Source organism: Marmota flaviventris, chromosome 2 (genome assembly GCF_047511675.1).
Source record: "Marmota flaviventris isolate mMarFla1 chromosome 2, mMarFla1.hap1, whole genome shotgun sequence".
Classification (NCBI taxonomy): domain Eukaryota; kingdom Metazoa; phylum Chordata; class Mammalia; order Rodentia; family Sciuridae; genus Marmota; species Marmota flaviventris.
In genome coordinates this window covers 66,114,133-66,140,083 of record NC_092499.1, presented here as the reverse complement: position 1 = coordinate 66,140,083, position 25,951 = coordinate 66,114,133, and the positions used below count along the sequence as shown (strand labels likewise).

Below are 25,951 nucleotides of genomic sequence, written 5' to 3'. Positions count from 1 at the left end.
ACTCTACCACTGAGTTAATCCCCAGTCCCTAAATGGGTTCTTTTTATTTTTTTATTTTTTATTTTTTTTAATTTTTTATTGTTGGCTGTTCAAAACATTACATAGCTCTTGATATATCATATTTCACACTTTGATTCAAGTGGGTTATGAGCTCCCATTTTTACCCCATATACAGATTGCAGAATCACATCAGTTACACATCCATTGATTTACATATTGCCATACTAGTGTCTGTTGTGTTCTGCTGCCTTTCCTATCCTCTACTATCCCCCCTCCCCTCCCCTCCCCTCCCCTCTTCTCTCTCTGCCCCCTCTACTGACATTCATTTGTCTCCCTTGTATTATTTTTCCCTTTCCCCTCACTTCTTCTTGTATGTACTTTTGTATAACTCTGAGGGTCTCCTTCCATTTCCATGCAATTTCCCTTCTCTCTCCCTTTCCCTCCCACCTCTCATCCCTGTTTAATGTTAATCTTCTTCTCATGCTCTTCGACCCTACTCTGTTCTTAGTTACTCTCCTTATATCAAAGAAGACATTTGGCATTTGTTTTTTAGGGATTGGCTAGCTTCACTTAGCATAATCTGCTCTAATGCCATCCATTTCCCTGTAAATTCTATGATTTTGTCATTTTTTAATGCAGAGTAATACTCCATTGTGTATAAATGCCACATTTTTTTTTATCCATTCATCTATTGAAGGGCATCTAGGTTGGTTCCACAGTCTTGCTATTGTGAATTGTGCTGCTATGAACATCAATGTAGCAGTGTCCCTGTAGCATGCTCTTTTTAGGTCTTTAGGGAATAGACCGAGAAGGGGAATAGCTGGGTCAAATGGTGGCTGCATTCCCAGCTTTCCAAGAAATCTCCATACTGCTTTCCAAATTGTCTGCACCAATTTGCAGTCCCACCAGCAATGTACAAGTGTACCCTTTTCCCCACATCCTCGCCAGCACTTGTTGTTGTTTGACTTCATAATGGCTGCCAATCTTACTGGAGTGAGATGGTATCTTAGGGTGGTTTTGATTTGCATTTCTCTGACTGCTAGAGATGGTGAGCATTTTTTCATGTACTTGTTGATTGACTGTATGTCCTCCTCTGAGAAGTGTCTGTTCAGGTCCTTGGCCCATTTGTTGATTGGGTTGTTTGTTCTCTTATTGTCTAATTTTTTGAGTTCTTTGTATACTCTGGATATTAGGGCTCTATCTGAAGTGTGAGGAGTAAAGATTTGTTCCCAGGATGTAGGCTCCCTATTTACCTCTCTTATTGTTTCTTTTGCTGAGAAAAAACTTTTTAGTTTGAGTAAGTCCCATTTGTTGATTCTAGTTATTAACTTTTGTGCTATGGGTGTCCTATTGAGGAATTTGGAGCCCGACCCCACACTATGTAGATCGTAGCCAACTTTTTCTTCTATCAGACGGCGTGTCTCTGATTTGATATCAAGCTCCTTGATCCATTTTGAATTAACTTTTGTGCATGGCGAGAGAAAGGGATTTAGTTTCATTTTGTTGCATATTGATTTCCAGTTTTCCCAGCACCATTTGTTGAAGATGCTATCCTTCCTCCATTGCATGCTTTTAGCCCCTTTATCAAATATAAGGTAGTTGTAGTTTTGTGGATTGGTTTCTGTGTCCTCTATTCTGTACCATTGGTCCACCCGCCTGTTTTGGTACCAGTACCATGCTGTTTTTGTTACTATTGCTCTGTAGTATAGTTTGAAGTCTGGTATCGCTATACCGCCTGATTCACACTTCCTGCTTAGCATTGTTTTTGCTATTCTGGGTCTTTTATTTTTCCATATGAATTTCATGATTGCTTTCTCTATTTCTACAAGAAATGCCATTGGGATTTTGATTGGCATTGCATTAAACCTATAGAGAACTTTTGGTAATATCACCATTTTGATGATGTTACTTCTGCCTATCCATGAACAGGGTATATTTTTCCATCTTCTAAGATCTTCTTCTATTTCTCTCTTTAGGGTTCTGTAGTTTTCATTGTATAAGTCTTTCACTTCTTTTGTTAGGTTGATTCCCAAGTATTTTATTTTTTTTTTTTTGAAGATATTGTGAATGGAGTGGTTGTCCTCATTTCCATTTCAGAGGATTTGTCGCTGATATACAGGAATGCCTTTGATTTATGCGTGTTGATTTTATATCCTGCCACTTTGCTGAATTCATTTATTAGCTCTAATAGTTTCTTTGTAGACCCTTTTGGGTCTGCTAGGTATAGAATCATGTCATCTGCAAATAGTGATAATTTAAGTTCTTCCTTTCCTATTTTTATGCCTTTAATTTCTTTCGTCTGTCTAATTGCTGTGGCCAGTGTTTCGAGAACTATGTTGAACAGAAGTGATGAGAGAGGGCATCCCTGTCTTGTTCCAGATTTTAGAGGGAATGCCTTCAATTTTTCTCTATTCAGAATGATGCTAGCCTGAGGTTTAGCATAGATTGCTTTTACAATATTGAGGTATGTTCCTGTTATCCCTAGTTTTTCTAGAGTTTTGAACATAAAGGGATGCTGTACTTTGTCGAATGCTTTTTCCGCATCTATCGAGATGATCATATGGTTCTTATTTTTAAGTCTATTGATGTGGTGAATAACATTTATTGATTTCCGTATATTGAACCAGCCTTGCATCCCAGGGATGAATCCTACTTGATCATGGTGCACAATTTTTTTGATATGTTTTTGTATCCGAGTGGCCAGAATTTTATTGAGGATTTTTGCATCTAGGTTCATTAGAGATATTGGTCTGTAGTTTTCTTTCTTTGAAGTGTCTTTGTCTGGTTTAGGTATCAGGGTGATGTTGGCCTCGTAGAATGAATTTGGAAGTTCTCCCTCTTTTTCTATTTCCTGAAGTAGCTTGAGAAGTATTGGTATTAGTTCCTCTTTAAAGGTTTTGTAAAACTCTGCTGTATACCCATCCGGTCCTGGGCTTTTCTTAGTTGGTAGTCTTTTGATGGTTTCTTCTATTTCCTCGATTGATATTGGTCTGTTTAGGTTGTCTATATCCTCCTGACTCAATCTGGGCAGATCATATGACTTAAGAAATTTATCTATGCCTTCACTATCTTCTAATTTATTGGAGTGTAAGGATTCAAAATAATTTTTGATTTTCTTCTGTATATCTGAAGTGTCTGTTGTGATATTGCCTTTTTCATCCTGTATGCTAGTAATTTGAGTTCTCTCTCTTCTCTTCGCTAGCATGGCTAAGGGTCTGTTGATTTTGTTTATTTTTTCAAAGAACCAACTTTTAGTTTTGTCAATTTTTTCAATTGTTTTTTTTGTTTTGATTTCATTAATTTCAGCTCTGATTTTAATTATTTCTTGCCTTCTACTTCTTTTGCTGTTGTTTTGCTCTTCTTTTGCTAGGATTTTGAGATGAAGTATGAGATCATTTATTTGTTGGTTTTTTCTTTTTTTAAGGAATGAACTCCAAGCAATGAATTTTCCTCTTAGAACTGCTTTCAATGTGTCCCATAGATTCCGATATGTTGTGTCTGTGTTTTCATTAATCTCTAAGAATTTTTTAATTTCCTCCTTGATGTCTTCTATAACCCATTGATCATTCAGTAACCTATTGTTCATTCTCCAAGTGATGTATGCTTTTTCCTTCCTTCTTTTATCGTTGATTTTCAGTTCCATTCCATTATGATCAGATAGGATGCATGGTATTATCTCTACTCCTTTATATTGTCTAAGAGTTTCCCTGTGACATAATATATGATCTATTTTTGAGAAGGATCTATGTGCTGCTGAGAAAAAAGTGTAACTGCTTGATGTTGGGTGGTATATTCTATATATGTCAATTAAGTCTAGGTTATTAATTGTGTTATTGAGTTCTATAGTTTCCTTATTCAACTTTTGTTTGGAAGATCTGTCCAGTGGCGAGAGAGGTGTGTTGAAGTCTCCCATGATTATTGTATGGTGGTCTATTAGACTCTTGAACTTGAGAAGAGTTTGTTTAATGAACATAGCTGCACCATTGTTTGGGGCATATATATTTATGATTGTTATGTCTTGTTGGTGTATGGTTCCCTTAAGCAGTATGTAGTGTCCCTCTTTATCCCTTTTGATTAACTTTGGCTTGAAATCTATTTTATTTGATATGAGTATGGACACTCCTGCTTGTTTCCGAAGTCCATATGAGTGATATGATTTTTCCCAACCTTTCACCTTCAGCCTGTGTGTCTTTTCCTATCAAATGCGTCTCCTGTAGGCAGCATATTGTTGGGTCTTGTTTTGTGATCCATTCTACTAGCCTGTGTCTCTTGATTGGTGAGTTTAAGCCATTAACATTTAGGGTTATTATTGAGATATGGGTTGTTCTTCCAGCCATATTTGTTTATTTATGTTACTAAATATGGTTTGTTTTCCACTTTGATTATTTTCCCCCCTTTAGTGTCCTACCTCCCACTGTTGGTTTTCATTGTTATTTTCCATTTCCTCTTCCTGTAATGTTTTGCCAAGGATGTTTTGAAGAGATGGTTTTCTAGCTGCAAATTCTTTTAACTTTTGTTTATCGTGGAAGGTTTTAATTTCATCTTCCATCCTGAAGCTTAATTTCGCTGGAAACACAATTCTTGGTTGGAACCCATTTTCTTTCAGTGTTTGAAATATGTTATTCCAGGATCTTCTAGCTTTCAGAGTCTGTGTTGAAAGATCAGCTGTTATCCTGATTGGCTTACCCCTAAATGTGATCTGCTTCCTTTCTCTTGTAGCTTTTAAAATTCTCTCCTTATTCTGTATGTTGGGCATCTTCATTATAATGTGTCTAGGTGTGGGTCTCTTATGATTTTGCACATTCGGCATCCTGTAGGCTTCTAGGATTTGGGATTCTGTCTCATTCTTCAAGTCTGGGAAGTTTTCTCGTATTATTTCATTGAATAGATTGCTCATTCCTTTGGTTTGAAACTCTGTCCCTTCCTGTATCCCAATGACTCTTAAATTTGGTCTCTTGATGTTATCCCATATTTCTTGGATGTTCTGCTCATGGTTTCTTAACAGTCTTGCTGAGCTGTCTATGTTCTTTTCAAGTTGAAATACTTTATCTTCATTGTCTGATGTTCTATCTTCTAAGTGTTCTACTCTGCTGGTAGTATTCTCAATTGAGTTTTTAAGTTGGTTTATTGCTTCCTGCATTTCTAGGATTTCTGTTTGTTTTTGATAACCTCTATCTCCCTGTATAGTTGATCTTTTGCTTCTTGGATTTGTTTATGTAATTCATTGTTGAAGTGATCTTTCATTGTCTGATTTTGCTGTCTGATGTCTTCCTTGATACTCCAGGTCATCTGAAGCATGTATATCCTGAATTCTTTATCTGACATTCCATCTGCTGCAGCTATTACCTCTTCTAACGTTGAGTTGACCTGCATTGCTTGTGGTCCTTTCTTTCCTTGTCTCTTCATACTGTTCGCGTTCCTTTCTACTTGGTGAAACTGTTGTGCTATTGAATTTTCCCCCTATGTATTTATATTGGTCTTGTATAGTTGCAAAGTCTCCCTCACAGGCGCGGGCGTCAGCTCTGCCCCTCCTCCAATTGGGGCAATGTGCCTACCACGCCGGCAGGCCGCTGGGCCTGCTCTGCTGGTCGGTAGTAGGTCCGCCTACCTTGCAGGCGCGGGCAGCGGCTCTGTCCCTCTGCGGGCCGCTATGCTTGTTCTGTTGGTGGTCGCAGTTCTGCCTACTTTGCAGGCGCAGGCAACGGCACTGCCCCTCTGCAGGCCTCTGGGGCTGTTCTGCCAGTGGGTCGCAGGTCCGCCTACCTTGCAGGCGCGGGGGGGAGGGCGGCTCTACCCTTCCTCAGGCCACTGGGCCTGTTCTGTCTGTCGGTTGTAGGTCTGGCCTGTTCTGATGGTAGTCACAGTTCCGTCTACCTTGCAGGCGCGGGGGAAGGGGGCGGCTCTGCCTCTCAGCAGGCTGCTGCTCCTCTTCTGCTGGTGGGTCGCAGGCCCGCCTACCTTGCAGGAGTGATTGGAAGCTCTGTCCCACCGCGGGCCACTGGGCCTTTTCTGTCGGTGGTCACAGTTCCGCCTCCCTGGCAGGCGCGGGGAGGGGGGCGGCTCTGCCCCTCAGTAGGCCGCTGGGCCTGCTCTGTGGGTGGTCACAATTCCCTCTACCTTGCCGGCGCAGGGGGAGGGGGCGGCTCTGCCTCTCAGCAGGCCGCTGCTCCTCTTCTAAATGGGTTCTTTTTAAATGGATATATAATCCTCCTCCATTTGGTGAAGGATCTAAGAGAACTGGGTATGGTAAAGATACATTAGCCATTCCTTTAGCTTATCTATTTCATTCATTTTCTTCTCAAATGGAAAAAATCACAAACATAGTTTTCCTCACATTTATGGGACCAAGTTAACTTTTCTTTATTGATGAAGTAGATGACTGTTCTTAATACTATGTGATTTGGTACAGATCATGAGTCAGAAGAAGCCTGTCACATGAAATGTACTCAATAAGTTTTTGTTGAAAATATATATATATGCACACACACATGTGCGGACACACACCTCTACCTGCTAATGTGCCATAAAATTAAAATTATCCTCTTTGAGACATTCCTTGCAGTTAACTTATTATATATTTAGAAGATCCCTGGGCTAACTTGCAAATACTATCGACAAGGACCCATTGACTTCCAAATAGCCATTCTACAATGTATAAAAATTTCAAAACAACATATCATATGTCTTAAATATATACTATTTTTGATTCTTTAACTAAAAAAACTCCAAAAACTCAGAAGCACTAAAACTCCCAAATAGCTGAATGAAAAAATGGGCAGTAGTCCTAAATAGACATTTCTCGAAAGCAGATAAACATGGCAAAAAGGTGTGTGAAAAAATGTTTAGCCTTACTAGTCATCATGGAAATGCAAATCAAAGCCATGTATCACCATATCCCCTCATCCCAGTAAGAATGGTTGTTATCAAAAAGACTTACAATAACAATGCTGCTGATGTAGTGGAGAAAGGGAACTGTTGCACTCTATTGGTGGGCATAAAAATTAGTACAGCCATTTGTAGAAAACATTATAGAGTTTCATTCAAAAAATTAAAAATATAACTAACATATGATCTAGCAAGGTATTACTGAGTATGTTTCCAAAGGAAGTGAAATCACTCTGTCCAAGAGACATTTTGCACTCACTCCCATGTTCATTGCAGCACCAGTCACAATAGTCAAGAAATGGAAACAACTGAAGTATCCATCCACTGATAAATGGATAAAGAAAATGTGATACAGGGCTGGGACTGTGGCTCAGCAGTAGCGCACTTGCCTTGCATGTGTGAGGCACTGGGTTCGATTCTCAGCACCATATATTAATAAACAAAATAAAGATCTATCAACAACTAAGGTAAAAAATATTATAAAAGAAAAAGAAAATGTGATACATATACACAGTGGAGTACTTACCTGATGGTCCTTTAACTGCAGAGATTGGTAGTTATTATTTTCTTGAAAGGATTCTGAATATTTTCATCATAAAAAATTAATAAGTGTTTGAGGAGACATATATGTTCAGCCTGACTTAAACATTACACAATGTATATACATGTGTTGAAACTTCACATGGTATCCCATTAATATGTATAATTTTGTTTTATATATTAGTTAAAAGTAAGTTTAATTTCAATTTAAAATTAAATGTTTATCCTATTTTTAAATGTATGAATTATTTACCCAATAAGGTAGTCACTTTGTGACACAGTTTATAAATATTCATGGCTTAGAGAAGTAAAAGGACAAAGCAGGAAGCACCACTTTGCTTTTTTCTTCCCAACTTTGGACTTTCTGTTTAAAAGATCTGCTTTCATAAGCATGAGGGAGGCACTGTTCTAAAAGTGGCAACAGACACAAAGATTAATATGCTTTAAAAAAATAGATTAATATGCTTATAGGCTCTGCCTTCAAGTTCATAATCTTACAGAGGTGAAGCAGATATTTAAATATCTATAACGTAATATGGTACATGGTAAGTGCCAGAAGAATTATAAACAAGGTACAAAAGTATTTTAGAAATGAAAGTGATATTTCCTGGCTAGTACCTACTCATGCTGCAATTCACAAACAAGAAAATAATAGCTACCAATCTCTACAGTTAAAGGACCATCATGTAGTTTACAAACCTTTTGCTCTTATTATTTATTTATTTGCATGTCTTTCTTTTCTGCTGGACCTAGTTCATATAAAATACACTTGATATATATTTGTCTGATCTTTAAAAAATTATTTTTATACCATTACAAAGCATATTCAACAAATAAACTATACAATTAAAAATATAGTTTTCTTCTCAGAAACTAAACATTTTTAAGGACAGTTTTTTATAAGATTACATAAAATTTGCACCATTAAGTGCAGCATATCATAGAAAGATATCTGAGACCTATATAGCAGAATAGAAAGCAGAAGCAGCTATCTCTATCATTCTTTTCAATTACACTGGTTGGGACAGTGTGTTTGTATATTTGATTGACTAGTCTCAGACCTCAAAAAAAGTGAGTTATAAGTAAATTTACATTTCAATTATATGTGACAAATCATACATAAGTCTTTTTTAAATGTTTACCCACTATTCTGAATAGAAAACATTATTCATATTTACCACAAAATAATCTATAAAATCCTACAAGCTTTGAATTCTTGTGATCTTGATTATCCATGAAAATAAATGTCATACTGAGAGTATAAGTAATTTTCTGTGTCTTTTGGGGGTGACTTATGATATTGTTATTAATCATAGAAACTCTTTGGGGTAGTGCCTTTAAGCCAATTCAATGAGCATTTCTGGAGCAGCTGCTGGGGTTGGAGTAAAGTGCTAAATTTAATAAGATGCAATGACGATTCTGAAGGATATGTGTAATCATTATAAAGTGGTTTAAAGCATTAAAAGCTTATTTATCTCCCACATCAAAAGTTTAGAGGCAGGGAGTCCACAGGCTTGCCTAGCAACTCATCTTTTTCATCAGAGACTCAGACTGTTTTTTTGTCCTCCTGTTTCCATTACTGTGTGAGCTTACATTCTCATACTTGAAAAATGGCTCCCAGTATCCAGCCATGTTACAGGTAGAAAGAAGGTAGCAGGGAAAAAGCTGTTTTCTTTTAAAGCTTTGTTTCTTTATCTCTTTATTTGTAATAAGATTATTGCCCCCAGGGGCATCTTAAATGGCCAAAATATCATATATCATAACACTACTCCTAACTTGCAGGGTGGCTAGGGAAGAAAAAGGAGGCTGTGAATAGCAATTAGGACAGCCAACCAATAGTGTTTGTATTACTCCTTTCTCTTTACCATTTGGTCTGTACATTTATAAGCTTCCAAGGGTAAGGCCAATTTTTTTATGCATGAGGATATAGTGCCCCAAGAAATCTTTTTGTCATTAAATGATTCCTTTGTTAATTCAACAAATAATTATTTGATGTATTTTTGTATGGTTATGAACATCTGTGTGTGTTTGAAAAAAATTAAGTGGGGTAAAGTGAACTAATAGTAGGCAGTATTATATATAGGGTATTCAAGAAATGCCTCTCTGATAATACTGATGATACCTCTTTGATGAGGTGAAATCTGAGCAGAGACTTGAAAGAAATGGGGGATGGATGATGCTATCTGGAATAGATGGTTCAAGAGAGGAAACAGCAAGTATAAAGGCCCTGTGGGGAGATAAATTTAGTAGGATCATTGTAAAGGAAGGAACCGGTATGGCTATAGCACAGTGAACAAGGAAGGAAATATTAGGAGGTAAGAACAGTGGAAGTGATAATAAGTTGGGCCTTATAGGACCTAGCAAAGATTTTACTGTAATTGAAATAGAAAGTCTTTAGAGAGTTGTAAGCAGAGATTTGCATAGTCCAATGTAAAATGTAAAAGGATCACTGTAAATTACTCTATGAAGAAACTGAAGTGGAACAAGGATAGAAGCAAGGAGACCAGTTAGGAGGCTATTCAGTTTTCCAGGACATAAGCAATAGTTCCAACTATTGCAGTACCAGTGGAAGTGACAATAATCAGGTTCTAATATATTTCAAATATTGCTATGACAAAAAGAGAAGATTCAAGGTTGTTTCCAAGGTTTTGGCATAATCGCTGAAATAATGGATTTACTGTTGATGATTGAGATGTTAATTGCTCAAGAATAAGATATCATATGGGTAGAATAGGAGGGTTGAGAATTGAGAATTTAATTTTGGGCTCTTTATGTTTGACATACACATTCAAGTACATGCTGGATAAGTGATTCCAAGTCTGAAAATATATACCATCTCATAGCTATAGGTTGACATACAAATCTAGAATTGAGGATAAAAGCTGAAATTGGAGGTAAAAAAAAAATTGGTTGTTTTAGTATATGGGTGATATTAATGCTGTGGGACTAGAATGGTCATATAGGGAGTAGAAAGATAAAAACATAATATTTTCCATGCATTTTTACATAGGAAAGAAAATTTCCTGTATATCCTAAAAATTGATGTTTTAAAACTTAATTTTGCTAACTAGTTTCTTTAGTATTCAAAGTTGAGAACAGTGGTAGAGCACATGAACTCTAAAGCCAAGACTACCTACATTTGACTCCTGGCTCTTCTGTTACTAGTTCTGAGATTTACACAAAGGTATACAGCCTCTCAAAGCCTGTCTTCCCTCATCTGTAAGTAAGGATAAGAATGGTGCCTCACCATATGTGGTTGTGAAGATTAATGAGTTTATTTACTACAGTCTCTTGACAAAAATACCATTAGCCAGTATCATTAAATTTCACCAGCTTTGGGTATATGATATAACAATGCTAACTTTTCACACAGAGCAAGCTGTGTTTTGGAAGAAGTAAAGAAAGTTGCTGGTAATATTCATTTGGGGACACTTGAAATTAGGAGTTACTGATATTTATAAGTCATTTCCACTTTTTGATCAGTGTTTCAGCATCATATTCTCAGTTAATTATCTTCCTGTTTAGGTCACAGTGCTGTTGATATCACCAAGGTGGCTAGAAGACACCGCATGTCTCCTTTTCCTCTGACATCTATGGACAAAGCCTTTATCACAGTCCTGGAGATGACTCCGGTGCTTGGGACAGAAATCATCAATTACCGAGGTACTGTCATATTTGCCCTTTTATTTCTTCTTTTTTTTTTTTCGTAAGATTCATAAAACACGAAGGTATAATTGCCCTGAAAGAGAAAGATTGTTTATCACTGTCACAATTATAATCATTCTTTTTGTTTTTTATTTCTATTCTACTATAGGGTCAGCCTTAACATTATACAAAGTATAACACCATAAAGGTTGCTTTTCATAAAAATGGGGGGAACCGGGCACAGTAGAGCACGCCTGTAATCCCAGTGGCTTGGGAAGCTGAAACAGGAGGATCACAAGTTCAAAGACAGCCTCAGCAAAAGAAAGGCACTAAGCAACTCAGTGAGACTTTGTCTCTAAATAAAATACAAAATATGGCTCGGAATGTGGCTCAGCTGTCAAGTGCCCCCTGAGTTCAGTCCCCGGTACCAAAAAAATAAAAGTGTTGGGGGAGATATCAGGTGTGTTTCTGATTCAAAATACCAGTACTCTAAAGAGAGAGCTATCATTGCTGAGTGAGGAAAATAGTTAACTCTGAGTCTGTCTGATGATTTCTCTGTCAGAAATGGGATATAAATAATGTCTTTTTGTTGTTGTTGCTCTAATTAGTTATACATGACAGTAGAATGCATTTTGACACATCATACCTAAATGGAGTGTAACTTCTCATTCTTCTGGTGTATATAATGTAGAATTACACTGGTCGTGTAATCACATATGCACCTAGGGTCATAATGCCCAATTCATTCTATCATTTCTAGCATCATACCCTCTCCCCTCCCTTCACTCCCATCTGTATAATCCAAAGTACCTCTTTTTGTTCCCAGTACCATTCCCTCACTTATTGTAAATTAGCATCCGCATATTAGAGAAAACATTTGGCCTTTCGTTCTTTGGGTTTGGTTTATTTCACTTAGCATGATATTCTCCAGCTCCATCCATTTACCAGCAAATGCCATGATTTCAATCTCTTTAAGGATGAGTAATATTCCATTGTATATATATAACACATTTTCTTTATCCATTCTTCTGTTGTAGGGGCACCTAGGTTGGTTCCATAGTTTAGCTATTGTGAATTGAGTTGCTATAAACATTGATGTGGCTGTGTCATTGTATTATGCTGATTTTAAGTTTTTTGTCTATAGACCATGGAGTGGGATAGCTAGTCACATGGTGGTTCCATCCCACGTTTTCCAAAGAATCTCCATGCTGCTTTTTTTTTTTTGCACCAATTTGCAATCCCATGAACAGTGTATGAGTGTACCATTTTCCCCACATCCTTGCCAACAGTTACTGTTGCTTGTATTCTTGATAATTGCCATCTAACTGAAGTGAGATGAAAGATGAAATCTTAGAGTAGTTTTGATTTGCATTTCTCTAATTGCTAGAGATGTTGAACATTTTTTAATACCTTTGTTGCTTGATTGTATTCTTCTGTGAAGTCTCTGTTCAGTTCCTTAGCCCATTTTCTGTCTGTGTTTTCTAATACAGATAAACATGATTATAATACATATTAGATTTTCTTGAAAAAACTGATAAACTAATAAACAGAAAAAATAAAACAGATAAACATGATTATCTCAAAAAAGCTAATGTGTCTTAAAATCATGTTTTAGAAAACACAGATAGTCCCTGACAACGATTTGACTTTCAGTTTATCAACTTTATTATGTGCAAAAGCAATATACATTCAGTAAAACCATACTTTGAATCTTATACTTGGATCTTTTCCTGGGATAGCAGTATGTGGTATGATAGTATCTTGCGATAATGAGCAGCAGCAGCAGCAGTCTGCAGCTCCTTGTCAGCTATGTGGTTACCAGGATAAACAGTACTGTGTTTCTAAGCTATGATGTTCAGTAGGCTGGTGTACTAAGTGCACTTTTTGACTTACTAATATTTTCAATGTACAATGGGTTTATCAGAACATAACCCCATTTTAAGTTGAAGAGCATGTATATTTTAATGTAACCTATGAAAAAATACACTATTCATAAATCACTAAGTAATCAGTCTAATCTCAGTTCCCTGCTTCATCTATCTTATTTGTTGCTGTTTTACTAGTAGCATATTGAGAACAGTTTATAGAAAGATAATGGAAAGGTAATTTGTATTAGTCATATTTCCATCATGATAACAAAATGCCTGAGGCAATTAGCTCATAAAGAGAAAAAGCTTATTTTAACTCTTGTTTTGGAGGTTCCAGCCCTATGACTTTGAGTCTCTATTATGGCAGCACATCATGGTGAGAGCACATAGCAGAACAAACAGTAAGTCATCAAACAAAAAAGAAGGAAGAGGAAGGGACTGCAGCCCCACAGTGCCCTTCAAGAGCGTATTTCCATTTACCTAAGGAACTCCTTCCTACAAGCTTCCTCTTTCTAAAAAGTCCACAGCACCTCCCAGCTGGAGACTAAGCCTTTCATACATGGTCCTTTGGGGGAACAGTCAACATCCAAACTATCATAGTAGTTTTCTCCAGTGTTTTCAATTTTTAATCAACAACTTCCATTTCTAATAATTTACCATTGGAGTTGTATTTAAACATGTAATCCCAGTAGCCAAAGCTCCTAAGAACTTACTGCCAATAACATGTAGTTCCTTCCCCGCTAAAAAGTTGCTTAATGGAATATGAATAAAATATTGTTTCTTACTAGTTTGTCATGCAGAAACAACACAAAAGAATTAAGTAAATCTTATAAGTAAAGGACTTTATTCAGTCATAAAATATTCAAACTGCAATGAACATTAGAGAGCATCTGTACAAACACTTTAATTTTTCTGCAAGGAAACTCTAAGAAAAGCAGAAAAGGGATAGGCTTCAAGTGTCAATTACAGTCTTCTTTTTAACTACGTGATAATGCACTTCTTTCAGCATTAAAATACTTTAAAATTATCCTAGCTAAACTAACAAATTATATGAAAAGACCTAAAATTTAGTGAAATATTAGATGCCAGATTTAGCTCTCTAGTCCTGACTCTATTTTGACAAAAAGAGTTTTTATACAGTTTCCATTCATTCTCCATAATTGACTCATATTCTTTTTTAAATATTGTTTTAGTTGTTGATAGGCCTTTTATTTTATTTATTTTTATGTGATTCTGAGAAACCCAGTCCCTCACACATGCCAGGCAAGTGCACTACCGCTGAGCCACAACCCCAGCCCCATACTCACATTCTTTTAATAGGTAGATAGATATATAGATAATTAGGCTTCAACTTTTTCTTTTTTTTTAATTCCTCATTAACAAAAATAAAGATTAGAAAACTCACTGGTGTAAGGAAATTTTCAGGAATTAACTATGTTATTTCAGAAATCAACTTTAATGAAATGATTTTCTTTATTATTAAATTAGAATATTAAGCTATTTATTGATATCAATCTAAACTAAGACAATATAAATATAAAATTAAGTTATGAAACAAATTAATAATGTTTTGCCTATCATAAAAATAAATTAACCATCCCTGATCTCTTGAAATTTCAAAAGAGTTTCCTTTAATGTCGGTCCTTGGAAAAAGCAAATGGGCTAGGTGCAGTGGTTCACTTCTGCAATACCAGCTACTCAAGAGGAACAAAATCAAGGCCAACATGGGTAACCTAACAAGACCCTGTCTCAAAAATAAAAATGTGCTGGGGTATAATTCAGTAGTAAAATGCTTGCCAAGCCTCTGTCTTGTACAGTTCCCTTCACGTAAATCAGTAATGTTGTATGCATCAGAAATGATACTTAAGCTAAAAACAAGGACACAAAAAACAGGAAGTGGTGACCCAAGTCTTCAGCAAGGAGAGGGAAGTAAAAAAGAGGAAAGAAGAAGAAGTGGTCTGGTATGAGCATCAAGTATGTGATCCTACTGTAAGAGACATGAATGAAGAAAACTTCTTTGTATCTAGGGAAACAGCTTTTTGTTTTCATCATTTGACTGCACTGGGAACATTTATGCCTCCCATCTTCATCATCAGAGTTGACAATGAAATAAATAAATCAGAAGTTTGCATCTAGCATTTGTACAGTATAAAAGACAAGGTATTTGTTGCTTTGGTGGTTTTGTTTTGTCTTTCAATTAAGAGGTTTTGTGGAAAAAAGAATATTTTTAAATGGCAGTGGACTGTCTCATAAGTCATTTGAAATCCTGTTTGTCCTCTATGTATGTCAGATAAAAGTTTAATAAGATTTTAAATACACGTTTTGTTCACCTTTTAAGTTAATGAAATATAATTTTCAAACTGCCAAAAAAATTAAAATGTTTGCCAAGCATGTATAAGGCCCTGGGTTCTATCTTCAGAACTGCAAAGGTGGGGGGGTGTGGGGAAGAGGAGAGAGAGAGAGAATGATACAAAAAGAGAGAGGGAAGGAAGGAAGGGAAGAAAGGAAAGAAGAAGGAAACTGTATTTTAAGTCATGTTTAACTAGAGAAAGAGATTTTAAAGGAAAAAGAGATTTAGAAATGGCCATTTCATTTTTCCCTCAGGAGAAAAATACTGTCAGATAACATTCTCTTTTCCTTTCATGTGTTTGTTTCCCCTTCGTTTGTTCATCAGAACAGTTGTCATTCATAAGTAAGAAAATTGTTCATGGATGGTTAACCTCTTTATCAAGTGTTTCCCCAATAATGATAAAATATAATGAGATTTATGGGCTGAGGTTGTGGCTCAGCAATAGAGCACTCGCTTAGCACATGTGAGGCCCTGGGTTCGATCCTCAGCACCACATAAAAGTAAAATAAAGATATTGAGTCCAACTACAACTAAAAATAAATATAAAAAAATAATAATAATGAGATTTGTATTCAACCTTGGAGTTGGATCAAACTCAAATTTTTATGCAAGTGTATTATAATGAGAACTTGTAGGCATTTTAGGTGTTTAGAAAACAGCATAATATATAAAAACATAACTCATTCTGTTCAACAAATGTTGATTGTGCATCTACTAAGATGGGTATTTTATTTATTAAGTCCTGTGTGTACAAAGATGAATTAAAAATAAAATGTTTGCCCCATGGATCTTAGAGGCTAGTACAGAAAAGAGATAAGTAAACAATGTGATACTTTGTCTCTTTTATTGGCTCTTTTGCAGGCTTGACACCTTGTGTCAATTCCTTCATTTAGCTTCTTTAGAGTTTTTTCTTTGTCTCTTTTTACATCTTGTACATTTCCTTACAAGATCTCATACATGCCAGTGGTTTCAGATACAACCTATAAAGTGATTTTGAAATCTATGTTATTGTCTAGACCTTGCCTGAGTTCCAAACTCATTTATCATATCTATATCTGCTAATAATAAATTTAATATGACAAATACTAAACTTATTTTCTGTACCTCAATGAAACTTGCTTCTTAAATCTATTCCTTCTTCTCTATCTCCACTGCTATTGTTTTAGTTTAAGTCTTCATTATTAGCTTCCTGGATTATTGTAACAAGCTCCCTCCAATTAACAACATCCCAACCCATTATCCAATTTCATGCAAAGGTAATCTGTTCAAATGGCAAATTTGTTATTAATGCTGTCTATCTACAGTACTTTGGTATAGTGAAGATGACCATAACCTCAAAATAAACCAAACTCCTTGATTCGTCATATAAGGTGCTTTCTAATGTACTATCTTTCTAATTTTTTTCAGTTTCCTCCCTCACTTTCTTATCATCAGAACTTGCTTCTCTCCAAGTCTGACATTCTGTTTCTTGCCTCTTATTCTATCTCTACATCCTTACTTACACTATCTTTTCCTTGAAACTTTATCTTACTTTTCTGCCTAACTACCATATATTCTTTTAAGATCAAAGTTTAAGGAGCCTCTCCATGAAGACTTTCCTTATGTCCACTTCCGTCTTTTCTCAATTGGCTTGACTTCACTTCCCTCCTGTTCCTATGTTCTATGATAGAACCGACTGACATATTTGTTAACTGTCTATCATGAATGCCCTAATAAATAACAAGGGCATAAGGGAGAGAGAAGGGAAACTATGGAAATGGAAGGAGACCCTCATTGTTACACAAAATTACATATAAGAGTTTGTGAGGGGAAAGGGGGAAAAAAAAAAAAACAAGGGAGAGAATTAAACAACAGCAGATGGGGTAGAGAGGGAAGATGAGAGGGAAGGGGAGGGGGGATAGTAGGGGATAGGAAAGGTAGCAGAATACAACAGTCACTAATATGGTATTATGTAAAAATGTGGATGTGTAACCGATGTGATTCTGCAACTTGTATTTGGGGTAAAAAATGGGAGTTCATAACCCACTTGAATCAAATGTATGGAAGATGATATGTCATGAGCTGTGTAATGTTTTGAACAACCAATAAAAAAAAAAAAAAGAACAAAGGGAATGCAACAGAAAAAAAAAAAAGCAGTCCCAAGTGTGAATCACTTAAAGTTCAATTGTTATGTGTGAAATATGGCTTGTTATTCTCTTACTTAATGGAACAGAACTCCACAGAAAGGGGATTAGATACTTATTCTCACTGCACTTTAAAATGTTATATGTACCCTGTACATTTGCATTTTAATGAGCAAAACTTCAAAGTTAATTTTGATTTTAGCTAGATGCACCTCTAAACTATTTCATTTCATCCCTTAATCACTGAATAGGAAAAGTATTTTGAGGGGACTGAAAGACCTTCCAGTTCTCTGAACTCTCAAATATATATATATATTTTTTGCCTTTGCAATTACTGGTGGTATAATTAAAGAAGCCCTTCAAGGAAATTCTATGTTTTTGTAAGGCAAGTTGGGAACCACTGAATCTTTGAGCCAGTTTGGAGCTATGACATCTCTAAAATGATTTTTTTGTATGTCTCCAAAAATTCAACAATAAGATCAGAAGACTAAGGATATAACATGTAGAGAAATGTTGGAGGTGATTGCTGTGAAGGCCATAGACAACTCAGTGAAGGAGTTCCAAAATATAGGAATTCCATAATAGTAAGAGGGTAACCTGGAAATCAAGTGGTCTCTCTTAGTTTAAAGATGAGGAAAGTTATGATAAGATTCTTAAAGTGAAAAAAAGTTATGATTAAAACATCTAGAATCCAGGATTATTAACTCCAAGTCTGATGCTCATTTCAGTATGCTATACTGCTTCACAAATCAGTATGAAAATTATTCTTTTGAAGCAAATACGTAAAGGTGGTATATGTGTGTAAATTGGTTTTTGTTCATTTGTTTGTTTAGTCCATTTTGGCTATGAACTAATTTTCTATTGTCTCTGATCTGTCCTTTAGTATATCTTTTCATTTTAGCTCCTGTTTGCAATCAAGGCTTTTAAGGAGCAAGCCCCATTGATATAAATAGCTTTCCTTTGATTTCTTGGGAAAGGCATACCTGGCATAAAAAAATTGCAGATAATATTAGCAAGATTACCATTTATGATTCATCTTCTTTACTGGTAAAATGTGTGACATGAATAAATCACAACTTCATATTTTATGTGATAACAACTACTGTAAGATTAAAATATTCTGGCATCACTCTGTAATTCTTAGTTAATGATGGAAAAACTATAGTTTTCCAAAGAAATCATTCTGCTCTCTTGGGAGCTTTATCTTATATCATAAATGCTAAGTTTTCTTGTTTATGATTACATGATCAAAGACTTCAGTATCTCTGACCTAGGCTCTTTGTTTTTTGAAAAAGTTTTAGCAGTTCTAGCCAAGGAAACTTTAATCTTTGCTGCTCGAATTCAATTTGAAACAGTGAATTATTTCTTTTAAAATACTGACCACAGCACAGAAGCACATGTTCCTGTTTCTGACTTCTAGTTAGTTGCCTGAAAATGGGCAATTATCTTAAATAGAAATCCCCTGCCCTTTAGAGAAATTCAGAAACTTGGGATTCCAAGCAGTAGAAAGTACTTATCAAGGTGATTCACAAGTCATGCGGTGAGTTAATTAATTCCACCTGATTATTCAGGGGCTGTCAGTGAATAAGGAAAAAGGAAGCAAAGTATACTGGAAGAAGCTTTACCATCAGACATTCCTTACCTTGCTGTGCCTTTCACAAGCTGAACCAATGTAAAATGGAAATAATGTCCACCCAGTATAGGCCTATTTTAGGATACTATAAAGGAAAAAAAAATATATATATATATATATAAAATCTAACTTTCACTAAGCTTCTATATTGGGGATTTAGTAACTGAATTCCTTCTCCCCTCTTGGGAATTCTAAGATCATAGCCCTAAGACTTTTAAATTACAAAAGTAAAAGCTAGAATTCCTTGGCTCAGTTCCATTTGTTGGTCCACATTAATAGACTCTAGATACTGTATGCATTTTGATCTAGTATAATTACATTCCACCCACTCAGGTCATTCAGGCATGTACTCTGTGTTTCATTAGAAATTTTTTAAGCAGCATTTTTCATTGTTTTTTGACTTACTCCTGGTTGAGCTTTATAAAATCGAAGCAAAGAATTGAGAATGATTATTCTAATCTTTCTAGTAAAAGAATGCATTTTTATTATACAAATTACTGCCCCCTGATGTCTGTCTACAGTCTAATAAGGTCATCACTTCAGTGACCCTGTCTGCTTGCAGATATCTTCTGGAATATTGGTCTGCATTGGTATTTGCTACAGATATTTTATTTTTTCATGAATGTGGCCACTTGTACCATTCTTTCAGTCATTCTTTTTTTTTATTGGTCTTTCAGTTATTCTTATTTCTTTAGTCCAATGAACCTCATTAAGTCTCTAAAATATGTACACCTCATTTTATTCTTCTGTTTCTGCATCTTATGACATCATTACTTCTCCCTGTATTCTTCAACTATGAACATTTCATTAAGTGTCTCTATATTAGTTCTCTCTCTTGTCCAAGACCCCTCAGTGAATGCCTGAAATTGCTGATAATATTGGACCCTATATACTATGTTTTTCTAGTATAGGCCTTTTAGTATTGCTACATACTACCAGAATTAATCTGTCCTCCATGTTTTATGTCTTGGTTCCTCCTTTGCTTTGTGGTTATTATCAAGTAAAATGAGTGTTATTTTTTAATGAGTATTATTTGAACACAATCACTGCAATATCTTCACAGTTCATCTGATTCCAAAGATGCCTGCTAGGTGACTAATGGGCAGGTAGAGCATACAGTGTAAATACAATGAAAAAATGGATGATTCACATCCCAGGTCAGACAGAGTGGGATGACACAAGATTTTATCATGCTACTCAAAGCAACATACAATTTAAAACTTCTGATGTTTATCTCTGGAAATTTCCATTTAATATTTCAGTCCACAGTTGACTGCAGAAACTAAGACTGTGGAAAGCAAAACTGCAGATAAGAGGGACTACTCTATAAATGTTTGTGACATGTGCATGTGTGTGTATGTGTGTATGAGTATAATCATAATTACCTTAAGTAATTATGGTTATGTTCTTCATATCCAAAAATTATATTATATTACCAATCAGCTTTCTGTATATGTGCTTTCAGGTGCTTCTTTTCCCCCACTATGGTGAGTTCCACATGTGTGATTTATCACAGTACACACTAAACACCCTTGTATAGAAAGGTTATTTTTATAGTTATATAATTAAATAAAATTAACTTATTCACATAGAAATTGGACAATTTTTGGCCTAATTGCCCTATATCATAACCAAACAGACTTGTCTTTCTATATCATACTTTCTTCTATGTGTATACCATTACATAATTGTATATAAAAACTAAAGCATATGAATATATCTCACTTCAAGCAATTTTGATAGAACATAATTCATGTTTAGCTAGAAAAGTAAGGAGCAATTAATTTTTCAATAAGATTTTTAAAGGTGTTACACATAGCTTTATAGAATGTATCTGTGGCTAAAACAAGATAGTATTTAAATACAACTCTTAATTTCTCTATTCTATTTAGGCACTTCATTAGTTTTTCACATTTTCAATATTCATCTCTTATTTGGTACATGTATTTAACAATCTGTTTATTCAGTATCAATTTTGATGTGCCATAGTCTATATTAATAGCATTAATTTAGGATTCATAACATAGGCAATGAAAAAAATATTGCAGTTAAATCTTTATCTAAAAATTTATCTAAAAAAGAATAGCATCAAAATTTCCTATTCCTTCTAAGATGAAAATTTCCGAAATGGATCTTTCTTTTTTTTAATAGCCACAGTAATATCCTGACATAGGACCAATCTATGGTGGAAAAGTTAGGAATTAATTTTAAAATACTGGATTCTGTGGTTCAAAATCACAGAAAACAATAGTAAGAAAATATTTGTCCCCTGTGGACCATATGGAAGTTTTTAGGGCACTGATTAAGAGATCATCACCAAGTACAGTGGTGCATACCTGTAATCCTAGAGTCTTGGGAGGCAGAGGCAAGAGGATCACAGGTTCAAAGCCAGCCTCATCAAAAGCAAGGTTCTAAAAAACTGAATGAGACCCTGACTCTAAATAAAATACAAAATATGGCTGGGGATATGGCTCAGTGGTTGAATGCCCCTGAGTTCAATCCCCGATACAAAAAAAAAAAAAAAGGAGAAGGAGAAGAAGAAGATTATCATTAAAGAAGAATTTAAATTATTTAAACAATGAAATAAACATTTTGGGTTTTTTGTCTGCATCAAAACCTGACCAAATAATTCCCACCTTGGACATAGTGCTACCCATTTGTCAGTGACACCCTACACCCCGAGTATGGCAAGATTTCCATTATTTATTACTGACAAGAGTGAGCTCTTGATTCAGTGCTCTTGATTGACGCATTTTCTGTAATCCCAAGAACATTTTAAATATTTTTTAAAATTATTATTCTTTTTATAGTTAGCACAGTTGTTATTTTAAAAGCTTAACATTTCATAAATAGAAATATTTATAACGGATGTAAGTTGTGACAATAAAATAAAATCCAACTCAAGAACTAATTATCAATTCTGTTATATCTTTTTATATTGCTAAATTATGACAATCATTTCTGATAATCATAACCTTTCTATTATTCCAAACCCTATAACTGTACAGAAAGTTTGGGACATTTTTTTTTAATGGCAAAAGAACTGTGATACTCTCCCTTTCTTACCACATTTGCAGGTAATGAGCATCCTTAAATGGAAATATACAAATGCATTACATGCTAACACTTTGAACAAGCTATATATTTTATAGGCATAGGAATTTTATTGTATTATTCTATATACATGATTGCTGGGATGAGTATGCATTAATTAATAGGCTGGGGGTTTTTTTGTTGTTGTTTTTTACCAGAGGAGGCCTATTATAGTCTAAGTCTGGAATGTCCCCCAAAGGTTCATGTGTTAAAGGCTTGGTCCCCAGCTAGTGGCACTACTGGGAGGTGGTGGAACCTTGGGAGGCGGGGCCTAGTCGGAGGAAGTGGGTCCTTGGGGGCATAGCCTTGAATAGTATATCTTGACCCTGGATCTTCTTTTTTTTTTTTTTTCCTTGCCAGTACTGGGGATTGAATCCAGGGACACTCTATCACTGAACTACATTTCCCAACCCTTTTTATTTTTTATTTTGAGACAAGGTTTCTAAGTTGCTTATGCTGGCTTCAAACTTATAATCCTCTTGCCTCAGCCTCCTGAGTGTCTCAGATTATATGTGTGTGATACCATGTCCAGCTCCCTACCTTTTATAATACACAACCTCTCTTCCTGCTTCCTAGGTGAAGGGCTGAAGGGTTCTTTTACACCATGCCCTCTGTACCATGATACTGTACCTCACCACGGGCCCAAAAGCAATGAAGCTAGGAGCTAGCTTTGAAACCAAAAATAATCTTAAAATAATAAGCCAAAATAATCTTACTTCCTTTAAATTATTTTTCTTAGATTTTTTGTCAAAGCAACAGAAAGCTAATTAACACAAGGCTTTTACCCCTAAATCATTCAGTCTTTCTGAGTTCATACATGTGAAATCTTAAATACGTTACATCTATAATGCACTGAAATTTTGTCTAGTTAGTCTTTCAAATGAAGTTGTGGGAAATAAATTGAGTTAGAATATGCTTTTGAACATTCACTGGTTAAACATTTATTTTAGTGTCATAAATAATCACTAAGCTTTCTTTAAGTATGTTACATTTGAGGCAGGGATTGTGGTTCAGGGGTTGGGATTGTGGCTCAGTGGTAGAGTACTTGCCTAGCATGGGCGGGACCCGGGTTCGATCCTCAGCACCACATAAAAATAAAGGCATTGTGTTGTGTCCATCTACACCTAAAAAATTTAAAAAAACAATATTTTAAAAGTATGTTATATTCATTTTTAAAGTTTTTTTGAAGGATGTAGAGACTCAAATCTACACAGGCTTTAACTTTCTTAGTAGCTCTCTTAACCCTTGGCCTTAGTCAATATTGTTCTTACTGATGACCCTTTGACCAGATAAGGATATATGTCAACACTACCTTCTTCAACTATTTTGGTGAGCACAGTGAATAACTGTTAGGTGAAAAAGAAAAAAATAAAGTAAAAAAGACCTTTTAGCAACTTCTCACCTGTATTAGGTGGAATGGTATTTTTTTAATGTTGCAGTATTGATGCTGTTGCAATGACATAAATAAACTTTTTGACAAATTTATAATTAATAGCAGAAGGTTTTATGTCTATGCTATATATTAGGAAGTCTTGGGTGGTATCTATCCATCAACATTGTTACTCACTATACTATTGATTCATACAAATAATAGAATCTTGGTTAGCCAAGGTGAGGAGCACTGAACATAGAATTTTCCCTTCACCTCCTGTAAAGCCTTTTTAGAGCTAACTACACAGGGAACTTTATAACTGTGTAATCATTCTGATAAGTAAGAAATTAAGATCCTTTCCAATCTTACATTGAAAAGTCACTTATTTTTTCTAATATCTTAATGTAGCAAGGAGAGCTTATCTGGATCAGAATAAATACCCACCCAAACCAATTAAATATTTAACTTTTATCCTTTAGAGAATACACTTGAGTGTATGCTCACTTTCATACTTAACCTCAGAACCTGTCTTAATTTGATGTGAATGTTCATTGTCAGATGTTTGAATCTGTAAGGATTCTTTATGAAGATACTTTCTAGGCAAATTTCAGTATAAAAACATCAGTACTCAGGCTAATAGGGAATTTGTAAATCACTATTATTTGGGAAGCAGAATCTTTTATGAGTGTCCTGTTTACAACCTAAAAATACTATCTGCCGCAGTCCGGCTGCAGCAAAATAACTGGGAGGTGACAAACAACTTGTGTACATTGATACAGCAGGAGTGTATTGTAGGACAGGAGGGGTATATATACATTCCACACAGCTTATCTTAATTAACATAAACTAGATACAGCAGTCAACCAATAAGGAATCTCCACACTTAATGGCTTGCTGGCGTTACTTCACAAACCACTCCCTCTGCAAAATGCCAGGCACCATCTTGACTTGTTTACAGACTCTAACATTTCCCCCTTTTGTTTAATTTAAATAACGACCATAGTGGTTTTTACACAAACACCATAAATAACCTGCTACAAACAGAAAGGGAAGATACAAAATGCCACAATACCAAGCCAATTGATAGCTTCATGCAAGAAGCCCTTGGAAAAATTATACCAGCAATGACACTGTTAGCAAAGATACCGAGTTACAATTTGTTGTAGATTACAGTTTGTTGTCTCAGTCCAGGTAAAGCAGTGTCTCAATAGATTAACTCACAGTCCAGGTAAATCACAGTCCAGGTAAGTTCTGCAGGCAGCTAGCTTGATCCGAAGTCTTGTCCGGTTCTCAGCAACACTGGAAATTCTTCTACCCGCGCCCTCACCGGCACTGGGACGAAGGCAGGAACTCTGACAATGATGGCTAAAAAAAAATTAACATTCCAACAGGCACTAAGAAAACAATTTTCTGAACAATTTACATTATTCTGAACAGAATTATTAAATATAATGAGAAGGAAAGGTGAAAGTAAACAAACAGATCTGTTAACCTCCTTATTTGTTCACATATTAAAACAATCCTCAACCGCTGTTTACCCAATTAAAATTAAACCATTTAAATCACGTGAATAATAAAAAATATTTGGATCCATTTTTTCATGAGCGCTCTTCATATCGGATCTATGGACATATGCACATACAGACATACAACACAAAACACAAGTTTGTACACATAACATACAACACATAAGACAATAGTAAAGGCCTTGTAGCTTACACAGGTGAAATCTCCATTACAATGTTTAAAAAGTCCACAGTCAAAAAATAAAACTGATCAGAAAAACATTAACCTAGGTCTGTATGAGCTCAAAAAATAAAATAGAACTTTATGATGTGGGAAAAGGCAATGATAAAATAGATATTGAAAAAAGCATCCTGGTTAATCACTGTCACAGATGTAAGAATAGCCAAGCTGGAGCTCTGGATATCAGCTGTTATGGATTTGAGTCAAATCGTCTTCTTTTTGGTCTGTAGAAATCACTTTGGTTAGTCTCTCTGGAATCCAAATCGGCTGCTGTTCTCCCTGTGGAAACACACAAACAGAACTCCGACTCCAGACTATCACTGGGTCAGGACCTTTCCATTGTCATGTTAGAATATCCTTCCAAAGTACCTTAGGCTTATATACATTTTTTGGATACATATGTCTTTCCGCAGCACTAAGTCCTGATGAATCCAAATTTAAAAAGTTTAGAGTAAAAAGTGTTATTTTAAGTTTATCTTTGGGGGATATATACCCCTTTCCAATTCCCTCTTTTTGCTTTAATAAGTACATTTTAATAGTTTGATGAGCTCTTTCAACTATGCCTTGCTCCTGTGGATTGTATGGAATTCCTGTTATGTGAGTAATGCCAAATGATGAGCAAGATTGTTTAAAAGAGGTAGAGGTATAGCCAGGACCATTATCTGTTTTTAACTGTTTTGGAACGCCCACAGTGGC

The 25,951-nt window shown here is 35.5% G+C and overlaps 1 protein-coding gene across 5 annotated transcripts in view; it reads left to right on the top strand.

Moving 5' to 3' along the window:
- Positions 1-25,951, top strand: part of Gphn (gephyrin) — a 623,546-nt gene that overhangs the window by 489,979 nt on the left and 107,616 nt on the right. For all 5 annotated transcript variants that reach the window (XM_027929749.3, XM_071607954.1, XM_071607955.1 and 2 more), the window contains one exon: positions 10,951-11,088. In XM_027929749.3, coding sequence (XP_027785550.1) covers positions 10,951-11,088 — 138 coding nt within the window. The remainder of the gene's footprint in view (positions 1-10,950; positions 11,089-25,951) is intronic.